Genomic DNA, 13512 nt, shown 5'->3' on the forward strand with positions numbered 1-13512 from the left:
TTTATAAAAAAAATTGAATTGAAAGTCAGTCCTTTTTTACTCAAAAAAAAAAAAAAGTTAAAATAGATGGTCTCTAATTTCACACAAAAAAATATTTTCATCCCTCATCTTTTTAGGGTTATAGGTGATCGGTCTCTTTAATTATTTAAAATTTAATTTTCATATATAAAAATTAATTTCTCATATTTTTTCAATTCTTTTTTGTTAAAGGATAAAGAGCGGATGTCAAATTCCGATTTAGATAGAAAAAATTATCATTGACGACGATTATGGTCATCAAAAAGATTGAAATTAATGTCAATGAGTTCCATTTATTAGAAAAGTTTTACTTATGTGTTTTTTTTCCTTCTTCTTACCCAAGAAGGCATATCTAACAGCTAGAAAGTTTTTGGGTTCGCGTTGATTTTGGTTTTTTTAATTGTTTTCAGTCTATTAATAGGTTTATCAAGGTATTTTACGTCAAAGTGAGTTTTTAAGTTCAAAAAACAAAGCCGTGTTTTTCCAACTACCTCTAGTTATTGAATTCTATAAAGGCAAATGATGTATTATTTGCTTCTTCTTCTTCTTGTTTTTTATTTTTTTTTTTTTTTAGAAAAAATGGAGTGTAAGAATGTCCATCCCTTAAAATAAAAAAAAAAAAAGATAGGCTCATATATCTAGGTTGTTTTTTTAAAATGCCTAGTCCCACGCACCTGGACTTCTCTTGGTTTAATTCGCAGCATCTAGATTATTATTTGTTTTTTTTTTAATTTTAATGCTTTTACTATCTTTTTTTTTATTTTTTTTTAAATACAATTTCATCATTTGTTTTCAATAATGTACTTTTACAATCTCGGCACCACATTCCTATCATTTTTGTTTTACAAAATAATATTTGATATAGAAGATGCAATTTATTATCATATAATTAAATAAAAAATAATCTTTAAGATAAAAAAATTATTGAATATGATGAGATGTATAGCTTGTTTTGTGAGTTTACTTTGTTGATTTGAGTTTATTTTTTTTTTTTAGAAAGTAAATGCTATTTTTTTAATCCTTCTTGTCTTTTAATATTGAGTTAATCCATGATTGAGTTTTTTAATTTGTTTTATTTCAAGATTATTCTTGTCAATTTTACAAGTCAACCTATATTAACTTAAATAGATCAAATGTTTTTCCATCTTAATATTAAATAAAAAAATTATTTAATTTATGATTAGAATTTATTTTTTTAGAAGACATATCACTAATATTGAATTTTTTCCATGCTTTAAAAACTTTTTGATTAGCATTACATGATTGATAGAGAGCTTGAAAAAATTATTTTGGCTTTAATGATCACTTTGAGCTCGTTTATTTTTTTGTAATATTAAAAGCATAAAAAAAATTTAAAAATATTTTTAATAAAAAATAATTTAAAATAAAAAAAAATTAAATTTTTTCAAAAATATTTTTTCACAAGCGTTCCTTCTAGAATTGACAGCCCGCAAAAGTTTTTGTATCATAGTCACAGACAGTAATAAAATTGATATGGTTGTCGTCCAAGACTTCTTTCCGACTAATTTAATATTACTTGAATTATTGAAAGGAACCATTGTAGCCTCAGTCCCCACAAAAGATCGTGATCTTGCTATGACATTCATCTCTCTCTCTCTCTCTCTCTCTCTCTCTCTCTCTCTCATCGAAGATAACCAGAAAACTAATTGTTAATTCCCAAGAAAAAAATCAAAAGCGAAGAAAATGAAAATTCAAGCTGTACAGGTAGATATCAAAACGCAGAAAATAGCTTGGAAAATTATATATTCCAGAAATGACACCTATACAATAAATATCATGGCCTTACCGTCACCTGCAATGGATTATCCTTTGATATTTGATGCTGTACATGGCGTTCATTCGATAACCAAGAATACAGATGAAGAAAAGACAAAGAGTGCTTTCTTATCACTAGCCACTGGTATCAAACCCGAGTCTAGGGCAATTCACTAAACCAATGGGACTTTTGCATCACTTCAACTTTTCTTCATGATTTGTCAAGGAAGCAAGGCTATACTACAAGCTAGGCTTTGACAAATTTACTCGAGGAGAGTTTCCTCTGAGAAAAGCGTTCGATCTTTAACTGAAAGCTATGTTGTCTACTTATTTCAAATTATTAATGCCCATTTTCTCCCACATATTTATCTGCTATTTTAAACTATGACGTCTTGCTGATTGCTTCAGCCCTGTGTGGAGTGCAGTTTAAACTGAGACTATATATTTTTTTAATATTTTCAAATCATTCTGATATTGATTGAGGTAATATAACTTAAGGGTCGAAAACTCAGTATGAGATCTCTCGGAGAATTAATGGATACACGAGTGGTTTATTAGCTGCAAGTTGCTCGATGTTCAAGTCATTCTGTTCTCGGGATCGTCCTGAGGAAATACGAGTTCTAAAAATGATTAAAGAAAAGCTAACGTAATGGTCGTAAGGATGTGATTGATTGGTTGAAATTTGTGATTCAATTATTATAATCAGTAAGAACCCACCATCTTTCTTAATCAACAAGTTTAATTAAATAAAAGATGTTACTTCCCCCGAGGGAAAGTCTATCATTCTATAAAAACGATATATAATGAATAAAAAACATACGAAGCACAAGTGGGTGGGTGTACCAAATAAAAAAATCAACCCATTTCCTGGAATCTTGGGATCATTAATCTGTTTCATATTTCAGCATTTTGGAGCCGATTTCGCTAATGTGGGTTGGATAAATTTTATATTTTATATTTTAAATTAATCTTTTATATATATATTTTTAGATATTTTAATTTACTTATATCAAAAATAATTTTTAAAAATTAAAAAATATATTATTTTAATATATTTCTAAAAAAAAATTGAATACTTCATGCTTTGAGTACAGACAAACTGGACCAACTAATAATGTAACTAGATTGACTTACCGAACCCAACCCAGCAGCCAGCAGATTTTCACTTAGATATTCAATTTTTTTTATAGCAAATTTTCACTTGGATATTCAATTTTGGCGCCTACTATTTTTCATCGTTAGCATATATTCTCGTGAACAGTCATTGGTAGTTCCAAAAAAAAAAAAAAGAACAACTTGTTTTCTTACCTAACCATCTTTCTGATCAGGTTGATCTCTTGGAACAATGATACATGGAAGAGGTTTTTGTTTTTTGTTTTTTGAGAAAGTTGTAAGAGCCCAGTAGACTTTGAGATAGATATATATATATACAGAGTGACAAATATCCCTCTGGAATTCCTTGTTCCTTCCCGTCCATTACCGCCATGATTAATTAGTTGTATTCTACGTGCCATAGTTGCTGGAAGTGAGGATGCATGTGATCCTCCACCTGTCACGCGCTGGAAAATTGGGTACCAAGAGATTGAATGCAGCCATGCTAAGTCGGTAGCAAATATTGGCACCGACTATTAGGAGGCCTTCTAGAATGTTTGACCGAACGTATCTACGCGGTACGATACTCCTTTGATTGTGGGCTCGGTGGTGTACGCGTGTTTATATACTGGTTACGTGTTCCATTGATTTTGTTTATTTATATATATTTAATTTATTTAATTAATGAGTAAATACTTGTATTAATGCCCTGTTAAGATCAAATATTAATTAAAATTTATTGAGATTGTTATACTTGATTCCTCTTTAATTATATCTTTTACAATTGAATTATCATCTTTTTACGAGCTTGAATATCTTTTTTTTTCCTTTTCACTTCATTGATATGTATTTAAATGTTTGGTTATTGAATTGACAACTAATTTTATAAAATATAATTTTATCTTCTTTTAAAAAATCAAATTGACCAATTATAGATCAAAATTGACATAAAATAAGAAATAATGTCCTATTCAATAATTCACACGGTAAAGTTCCATTCAATCCCTATAATTTTATAATTTTTTTTTCAGTTCATATTCTTTTATGTTATTACATTCTATTCTTAAACTTTGTTTTAGTTACATTTTAGTCATTGAAAGTTTAGAGAGGAAACAGAAAGTTGTAAAAAAAAAAATAAATTAAGGAAAGAGAGAGTTCTTGATCAATAACTTTAATTTTAATGTTTATATACCTAGTTTTAAGAGAATAACTTAATAGATGTGGTTTCTACTTTTAATATTGTTCGGGCATAAAAAAAAATTAATCTTGAGTTTTTTTTTCAATTAATTTTTTTTATTGTTATAAATGAAGTTTTAAAGGTCTATATCATGTATTTTTGTTTCATGTTTTTGGATGAAAAAAAGGTTAAAATTCAAGTTTTTTTTTTTCCCAACATGTTGGATCTTGATTTTTCAGTCATCAAGAGACTAGTTTGATGGCTGAAAAATTGAACCCGACAATGACAAGTTTTCTAGACAAGAAGACAACATATTTTTTTTTCTTCAAAAAAGATAGACAAAGTGTGGCTAACTTGGTTCATAAATTTTTTTTTGGTGTATGAGCTTGTTTTGTTAGGGACAAACACATGGATTTCTCTTTGTGAGGATAGGGTGTACAAGCCTAGCCTTCGAAGGCCCAATGCCTAGCCTATCACTTATTTATTTTATTTTTATTTATTCATTTTATTGCATAATAAAATATTTTTAATTAGAATTGTTACAATAAAATTTATAAATTGACCAATTATGCCTTGCTTTTCAAATAAAAAATGGTATTCTTTGGATAATAGTGTCAATTAATTTATAAATTTCTTATATGAATATAAAATGTGCATGTATTTTTTTAATATATTTTTTAAATTAATCATTTTTGTTGTTTTTATATTGTTGAGTCAGAATTATCATGTCATAATTTTTTGGTTTCTTGTTTTTCAATTGATATTTACTTTTCATAAATTTTTTATTTAAAAAAATTATTATAGTGAAAAAAATGTTTTCAATAGGAAAAAAACTTGATTAACGAACGGGGGTTTTCACCAAAGAAAATTATTATTTTCATTGATTTAAATCATTTGAATTCTTGCAAATATAGTTTTTCTATAAATTAAGTCATTTTAATTATAAAAAGTATTTATTATTGTATAATTAAATAAAAATAGGTTTCAAAATCATCATCCCAATAGAGAGCACCCATACAAACCTAGTTAATTAAGCTTTCTTTTACTTTTTTGAAAAAATAATATTCTACGCACCGAGATATGAACAGCATTCATTGATATGAGAAAAACGCAAGGGAAGAGAAAGGAGGCGTGGTTTTTTACTTTTGGTTTCGCCTTCTTCTCTCTCTATCTTCTACGCACTGCGACCGATCCCATAGATAAACAACAGCAAGCAAAACAAAGCAAAAGCATTTATTTATGCATGGTTACAGGGCGGATGCCACAGCAGCTAAAATGCAGATTATTGTTTTTTTCTTTCTGTTTTGGCATATTTTATGAAGCAGATTACTACTAGTGGATATATAAATCGAAAAGAAGGGAGCTAAATCCATTGGCTCAGCTCTTTCCCTACCAACAATCCCTTCCTTTCATTGCAGTATCATTTTTTTTCTTACAGTCAATAGTTTCTTCCAAGAAAAGGCACTAGAAATGGGTGGTCCTCGACTTTCTCAGAATGCATGTTCCATGGGAGAATTCCTAAATCAGCGTCTTGCTAAATCAATTTACAACCAAAGCTGCTGCCGGTTTTTTTTTTTTTCTCTTCTTTCCTGTTGGGCTTTCACTGTGGTTCCTGTTATCTACCTATGAATCTGTAACAGAGAAGCTATAGTTTGTGTTCGCTAATGGAAAGCTAGCCAATAAAATGTGTCCACTGAATTGTCGTGGTGGAAGATATGAAAATGTCCTACGGTAACTTGGCTCGGCTGTCAGACATCATCTACACTTAAAATGACAGCAGCAAAACCTTGATGTTTCTGGTTCAAGCATGCATCAAGTATCAGCTTTCACTTCTGATATTCTATCTTTTGATTGTATTCGTACGTTCTCAATACAATAAGAGCATCTCCAAGGAAAGAAGCTATTTTCACACACAGAAAAACCATTTGTATTTTAATATATTTGATGTTCAAATAATGTCATCATTTCTTAGCATTGACTGAACTACTCATACGTAATTAATGGCAGAGCAGTATTGTACATCTGGTGCCTGTATTTTTTCCACATAAATTTGACTAATTGTCTTTGGTTCTCTAGATATGACATACGGTGGATGCAGTCGAGTAGAAGGACAGAAATACAGGTTTTATCGATAGAGCTACTTAATTGTTATGGTATTATGCTTTCATTATCTTCTCGAACCAGACACTATGGCCATGTGAACAGCACTGTTATGGCCATAGTTTCAGAGGCACGGTGTATTGTTAAGCTTGGCAGCAGGGTACGCATAGTGAAGATAGCGATCTAGGCTGGGAAGTCAGCTGAAGTTGCATGGGACATTGGAGCTTTGCTCAAGCTGCCTGGCGTAGCTATTAGTTTTGTCGGGAGGGAAGCTAATGATTGTTGTGAATCTTATGGTTTCAAAATCATATGGATTCGTATGGATTGCAAATGGATCAGAGTAATCCGTTACCTTTTCTTTCCTCTGTTTCATCCTCTTATTTCCATTAAAACGCGACTCTGTTAGCAAAAACAATCACAAAAAATATGAAACAAAATCAATCAAAGAAATAAGACTGAGATTCGAGCCCAAATCAAATTGATGCAACAGAGGAAAGAAAAGGTAACGGATTACTCTGATCCATTTGCAATTCATACAAATCCATAAAATCTTGAAGCCATAAGATTCAAGCCCAAATCAAATAAATTGATGCGAACCCAAAGAATCCAATCAATTAAATTAACGCCTAGGATAAGAGCTGACTGGTTGTTGATTGCTGACTTTAACCCCGGGCATATGGTGATGTCGCTGTGAGGGTGCTCAATTTTTTTTTTATATTAATGTCAATGTTTGGACTAGTTTAAGTATATTTTAATTAATTTTATAAAATATAAAATTAATAACTTTTATAATTTTTTAATGACTCTAAAATTTGTAAAGCTCAAATAATAATCTATAGAAAACAAATTTAAAAACTTGATTATTTGGACTATCACTTGATGTTTTGATCAGTATTTTCTTGCAAGTGAATAAGATGGGTGTTTGAATCCTAATGTTGGGAAAATGATGAGTGTAATATTTAATATAAAAGTATTTTGTTATTAAATGAAATATATAAATAATCTTGTAAATAATTATATATTAAGATATCATGTGTTAACACGTTAATTTTTCAAAATTCAATAGAATAAAATATAAATGCCGGGTAATTTTTCTATTTTAAAAACAGGGTTGATGGTTATGACGTCAGTCTAACACATTGAAGGTTCAAACGACAAGTCAATTCTACAATTTCAACCGACCCATCATTCAGCGTTGAATCAGCCAGAAATATCTCCTGACCCCACGCCACCCCACCCTTACGAGTTTACGCCAATACCCAAACTCTCTCTCTCTCTCTCTCTCTGAACACCATCAAATCACAACCAATCATCTTTCATCTCCACATCATTTCCTCTCTTCGCATTGGTCCATTCCTTCCACGTCACCATTCCATAAATCTTCGGAAACTAATCTAGAACCTTCACCCTTTATAAGCCCCGCAATAATAATAACGAAATTCACAACTAAATCAATTTCCGCTCCAGAAGCATCAACTTACCAATTCTATCGATCTCCCCTATACTTTTGACTCCCTCGGGTTCCGATATCAATGGCAATCAAATCATCATGCCGCTACCTCACCCTACTTTCCCTCATATTCACAACTCTGTCCTTTGCCGCAGCTCTGTTCTCCGCACCGGACATCAATTCCCCTCCCCATCCAAAAGCAATCTCCGTAAGTAGTTAACTTCACAAACTGCAAAATTCTTTAACTGCACCTTCCCATATCTTTATTCTAATGACAATTTTTTATTTTTGCTGCCTGTAGGATTTGAAGGAAGCGATTGTGAAGGGCTTAGGGTTTCAAGCGGATGATTTCAAGATATCTGGTTTTGACTTGAGAGACGCACTCGTGGGCCATTCGGTGGCTTATGAATTTGATGTGGAAGTTGATAATAAGGTGTTTCCGTTCAAGTTATTGGAGGATGTGAACCGGTGGGAGTTTGTTGATTTACCTATTTTTAGAGTTGAAGACCCGATTAGACCCGGTGATGAAAACGGGTTGGTGGAGCAGAAAAAGGATGGCAATGTATCACCTGTTTTAGCTCCGTTTCAGCTTGCTGGACCCATGGAGATATGGATTCAGGATGCCAAAGATATGCGCATTTCATTGCCGGTATGTGATTGATTTCGATTTTACTCTAGTTCATTTGGGCTATTTTCGACAGCTAGAATTTGTTAGTTTTTATTTATTTATTTATTTTTAAAGTAGTTTACGAAGGGCCTGTTTTAGGTTAGCCATGTTTTTTGTTACAATGATTTTGGGTCATTTTATTTGCCTGATATTTTCACCCCGAGTTTTCCATAAGAAATTGTTTTGAATTTCAGTTCAGAAGCTGAAAAAATTAATTTCCTTTATCTGCAGCACGATGTTGATGCTGGTGTTTTGAAAAAAGTAATTTTAGCTGATGGCGCTGTGGTTACGGTGAAGGGTGCGAGATCAGTTAGTCTGCGTCACCCTGTTGATCTTCCATTGCCTCTAAATCGAACTCAATCTGGTTTTGCTTCTGGTCTTCTTGCCTTAGCTGAACAGCTACGTCGTGCTACTCGCTCTGAAGAAGCTCCCCCCCTCTCCCTGCGCATTGTTGGGCCCACGTCACTCACGTCTCCTTCCTCATCATCACAATCTTCCAATAACAGGCTCAAGCTGAAGCGCCTTGCTCCTGGACTTGTGGAACTATCCTCGCCTGCAAAATCCCAACCTGTTGATTCCCTCCCCGCTGTTGATTCAGAACGTGCCACAACTGTCCTTACTCCTAAACATTTCACTACAATGTGGCCATTTGTTTCTGTGAATGGCTCGAACTCAAATTTGGTTGGTTTCGAGAAATTGCTTGCCTCAGTTTTGGGGTCCAAGGCTAATAAGAAAGGTTCCTTCAAGTTGTTGAAGGCAGATGTGTCAGCTCAGACATTTGTTAAGATAGGTTTTGGTGTTGAGAAGTTGTTGAAAGAAGGAGATGGACTTGATTTGGAGGCTGTTCCTTGGTGGAGGACGAAGCCTGAGAGTGTGAGGATGCATTTTGAGGTATTGGCTAAGGTTGATGGCCAAAAGGTTGTACCAGAGAGAGTGGTGCAGGTTAATCCTGTGATTCTAGAGGATACTGTGGCTCCTCATCTGCTTACAGGAAATGTGAGCATGTCCAGAACTCCTGTTGTTCACCCTCCTTCCAATCCTTTCACCACTTAAAACCATTGGCCGGGGACTAAATTTTGGCAAATTTGCTGGAGAAACTGTAAATTTCCCCCCCCCCTTTCCAGTTATACACAATGAGATAGTAGGGATGCACATTGTAAAAAGATGTAAACGAAGATCTGAAGAGGTCCTTATTGTTTGTAGTACGAGTGATAATATGAGAGTCTTCATCTTGTGGTGTTGCTTGTTAATCATGTGTTGTTATCAACCTAGTACAAGCCACGCCCCTGGAACTCTATTCAGGAGCTATGATCTTGCACGTTACACATAATTTTTATTCATATGGTTATTTCCAAATTCCAATAGCTCCCTGGAAATATTGGTTGTAAAATCAATTGAAGGTGCTGGTGATATATATCAGCTCAACAGAGAACAGGCTGATCAAGCTTTTGCCTCCAAAATTCAAATTTTTTTTTTTTCATTACACTTTTTAGATCGTTTTGGTGCTGATTATCAAGATGGCGTCCACTAGAGGAGCCAATATTCCACATCTATGGAATGGTGATGAAGGTTCCATATGGGGAAACAAGGCTACTTGTTGTTAACTCGTAAGCCAATGAGAGAAGGTTATGCTACTCTGGACATTTCATTGATCAATTGACTCGTCCTTGCGTGGGGAGAATTGGCGTGTTTTTACAGTAAAAGATCGATTTTAGGACTTTCAAAATACTGAAAATTATACTTGATACTCCGGTGATATTACATAAGTTCAAGCCATAAAAGATGATCGAGAATGGCAATCTCTTAGTGAGTTTCAAGTTGGCTAATATCATAAGACATGATTTCAAACTGGTCCGGATACAAGGAACTACTCGTTAACTTCATATAATTTGCTTCAATTGGATTGAAACTATTTCCTGATGAAGGAAATCCCCTTCTGAATGCTTTCCGCCAGCTCCTTTTTCGCCTTTTGCAATCCCACCCTGTTAAATATAATTACAAGATCAATTTTTTTTGTTTATTTCTTTCTACCAACAAAGGAAAGCCAGTTGAGTAATTAAATGTTTCTTCATACCTCTCATATTCGTTTAGGGGACCAAGTTGATAGACTTCCTCAGCTCCTCTACGGCCAAGCCGTACCTTGGTCGCAAAGAATGGAAGTTCCGTCACCTATTATAATCAATGTGCTTGATTATTAAAAGGTTAAAATAGAAAGTTTAAAGGCTCTGACAAAAGGAAGGATTTCAAAAGAATACCTCAGAAGCTACAAATGCACATTCGACAACACCAGCATCTCCCCTCAAGCCACGGAGGCAGGCATCTGCAAATTTAACAGCTGCATATGCCTGCACAATTATGTAACCTTGTCTTCATTTTGGTCCAGCAGGTCCATTAGGTTTGGAGTTTTATCATTCATTTTTGCAATCAAAGTTGGAGAATGAACAAAAGAAGGAATAGATTGGCTAACCATTGATAATGTTGCAGAGCCAGCCCCAGCTTTTGCCTGCCAATCACAAAAAAAACATTGTTTAATGCAGTTTAACCGATCTACTAAATCCAAATGGAAAGGAAGCGGCAACTAGTAGAAGCAGTTTGAGGAGCTCATATGCTGGGAACCATCAACTTAAGAACAATTGCATTAAGAATTCATGTAGTAGCAGCGTGGCACTTTCCATCGAAGCTCGCAATCAGGATTTAGCGTACATCATAACAAAAACATGCGGTGCTATACAAGCAATCAAAATTCTACAATAACAGGTGAAAATGATTTTCTGAACTAAGATTAGAGCAAAAACAATTCAAATAGTGTGGAACTGTGAGATTGAGCTCCATCTAGGAATGTACTGTAAAATGTTTAAGGGTTAACAGAAGAACTAAATGGAAAAGTTTGGAAGCTTCGGACTTTATGATCAATAGAGATGCAGTAGATGAAACTCGCAAAACTTTTCTTCAATAAAAATATCAATTTTTGCCAGTCCAATCAAAGATACCACCATCGCTGTCCATGTCCACTTGGAATTTTATGTTCGATTTACAATAACAAGCTGTTATATCAGACCACTGAAAAATTACCAGAGAGGTGGTAACATATTGTATGCTAAACACTGGCTGGTTCTCGACCTCTGTTCCACCAAGCAGATGACACTCAACAGAACACTTGGAAGGATCTAATTACATCCAGTGTTGAAACCCAACGTTCTCCAAAAAAATAAAAATAAAAATATTACCTGAACAACCTCTGTTCCACCATCTTGAATTCGTTTTGTCAGGTATTCAGTTTCTTCAGGGGTGAAGGAAGAAGGGGGCTTAGCCTGCAAATAGTGCATCAAGTCATTGCATTAAAAGCATTCACTTCATAATGTGCCAGATTTTTAACTTCTAAATTGGTGTTGACATTTTCTCGAAACAATCTACAGTACCTGCGACAGAAGGGGCAAAATTGTAACTCCAGCATGGCCTCCAACGACTGGAACATCAACTTCCCTAGGATCAAGTCCCAGAACTTCTGCCTGCAAAGAAATCAGGGAGCAGAATGTAGAAAGCTCATAAAAGTCAAAAAAAAAAAACATAAAAGGTCCATTTGGTGTTCCGTAAGAAATATTCTACTTGGTCGGGCAGATTTTAGCTACATTAAATGTCAGAGCGTAAGCAATTTACAAGGGCAGAAAATTATTAGCTAGTCCAACTCGCTGATTACATACCACGAAAGTGTTTGCTCTCACAACATCAAGCATTGTAACTCCTAGAAGTCGCTTTGGATCATAAGTTCCAGCTTTCTTGAAAACCTCTGCTGCAATTGGAACTGTAGAATTAACTGGATTGCTGATCAAGTTGACAATCGCATTGGGGCAGCACTTTGCTACTCCCTCGCAGAGAGTTCTGACGATCCCAGCATTGATGTTGAAAAGATCATCTCTAGTCATTCCAGGCTTCCTTGGCACACCAGCAGGTATGATCACAAGGTCCATCCCTATAAGAGCACTCTCAAGCTGTGGCTGCCCTAGGAAACCCCGAACCTAGAAAACCAGATAGTATAACATAGCTATCAAATGCTTTCAAGACTATATGATAAAGTTTGAAATCATGAATAAGACTTCTGTTACTTGGATGAATGATTCTTACCCCTTGGGTTACATTAGAAACAGTTAAAAAAATGTCAGTTATAAAAACATAAAACAAGTCATAATTTGCTCCAAACCAAGAACATTACAATTCCAAGATAAAAGGATTACATTCCATTACAGTCGGACATGACCACATATATTTAAGATATTAAAAAGAAAAACATAGCTAATGATGGACTAATAAATTACCACAGCACCAGTGTCCATGTGACTAATATCAGCAGTGACCCCGGGAGCATTGACAACATCATAGAGGTGAAGAACTGAGACCAAAGGATTCATCTTCATTAGCATTGCAAGAGGTTGCCCAATCCCTCCAGCAGCACCCAAGATAGCCACTTTGAACCCAGGTGCTCCTCCTTTTGCTCTGCAATCCGTTCTCTTCAAAACACAGCTTTCCTCCATCTATTGAAACATTACCCACAGATCTTTTTCAAGAAAAAGTTCCAACTTTCTTGAAAATCACATAGAAGGGTATACACATATATTAACCGCAAAACAAGTCAAAAGATTAAGCAAAACAAAGACCTGGGAATTTGGAGGTTGGAGATGAGCTGATACCCTTGCAATCCTTTGGTTAGCCACCGACTCCATAGCAAGGTGTTTTGCAAAACTGGCAGGTGAGAAAATTGTTTTGGTGTCGCTGTACTTGCACAACTACATGAAGCAAAGAAGGGGTGGAGTAGATTTATTACTCAAGAAAATATTTTTGGAGATAAATGGCAATATAATTTTTGTGGAAACAAGTTTTTGAGCCCTTATCTCATCTGAATCTCTCAAAATGTACGTGGCTATAATTTTCTTCGCAAATTATGTTCTTTTTCCCCCCTCAAAACATTTGTTTGGTTTCTCCTGAATTTTGATAGAGCAATAATGATCTCATGGCATTCCAAGAGCTCGCATTTAGTTAATGTTATATATTAAAAAAATTAAAGAAAATTTAATATAAACAATCAATAATATAATATTTTTAAAATTTTTATAATTTCTAGAAAGTTTTATTTGTCTATAGATATATAACTATAAAATATTTTTTATTGATCAAATTTTTTAATAATAAATAAACACAAAAAAATAAAAAAATTATTTTATAAAACAAATGGATAAT

The 13512-nt window shown here is 34.0% G+C and overlaps 2 protein-coding genes across 3 annotated transcripts; one reads left to right on the forward strand and one right to left on the reverse strand.

Moving 5' to 3' along the window:
• The first annotated feature begins 7590 nt into the window (after positions 1-7590).
• On the forward strand, positions 7591-9530 carry LOC118048617 (protein TUNICAMYCIN INDUCED 1). Of its 2 annotated transcripts, XM_073411231.1 has the most exons (4): positions 7591-7821; positions 7915-8262; positions 8512-8588; positions 8670-9530. In XM_073411231.1, exons 1-4 carry the CDS (start codon positions 7696-7698, stop codon positions 9331-9333), a joined length of 1215 nt encoding a protein of 404 aa, XP_073267332.1. In that variant the 5' UTR covers positions 7591-7695; the 3' UTR covers positions 9334-9530. The 2 variants fall into 2 exon arrangements, with proteins under 2 accessions (XP_073267332.1, XP_034914277.1); XM_035058386.2 differs by having other exon boundaries at positions 8512-9530.
• Positions 9531-10002: 472 nt separating this feature from the next.
• Positions 10003-13278, reverse strand: LOC118048618 (malate dehydrogenase, glyoxysomal). Its single transcript, XM_035058388.2, has 9 exons — positions 12933-13278; positions 12594-12809; positions 11982-12296; positions 11700-11789; positions 11508-11591; positions 10748-10783; positions 10536-10625; positions 10355-10449; positions 10003-10262 (listed from the first exon to the last, which is right to left on the reverse strand). The coding sequence occupies exons 1-9, from the start codon at positions 12996-12998 to the stop codon at positions 10190-10192; spliced, it is 1065 nt and encodes a 354-aa protein (XP_034914279.1). The 5' UTR covers positions 12999-13278; the 3' UTR covers positions 10003-10189.
• Between the last annotated feature and the right edge of the window lie 234 nt (positions 13279-13512).

The sequence above is a fragment of the Populus alba genome, chromosome 9 (genome assembly GCF_005239225.2).
Source record: "Populus alba chromosome 9, ASM523922v2, whole genome shotgun sequence".
NCBI lineage: Eukaryota > Viridiplantae > Streptophyta > Magnoliopsida > Malpighiales > Salicaceae > Populus > Populus alba.

Bases quoted from the DNA above. Each gene is read 5' to 3' on its own strand.
- LOC118048618 (XM_035058388.2), bottom strand. From the start codon at position 12,998: ATGGAGTCGGTGGCTAACCAAAGGATTGCAAGGGTATCAGCTCATCTC. The intron at 12,297-12,593 runs GTAATTTATTAG...CTGGTTTTCTAG, and splicing joins ACATGGACACTGGTGCTGTG to GTTCGGGGTTTCCTAGGGCA. The intron at 10,263-10,354 runs GTATGAAGAAAC...TATATTTAACAG, and splicing joins CCCCTAAACGAATATGAGAG to GGTGGGATTGCAAAAGGCGA.
- LOC118048617 (XM_035058386.2), top strand. From the start codon at position 7,696: ATGGCAATCAAATCATCATGCCGCTACCTCACCCTACTTTCCCTCATA. The intron at 7,822-7,914 runs GTAAGTAGTTAA...TGCTGCCTGTAG, and splicing joins CCCATCCAAAAGCAATCTCC to GATTTGAAGGAAGCGATTGT. The intron at 8,263-8,511 runs GTATGTGATTGA...CTTTATCTGCAG, and splicing joins ATATGCGCATTTCATTGCCG to CACGATGTTGATGCTGGTGT.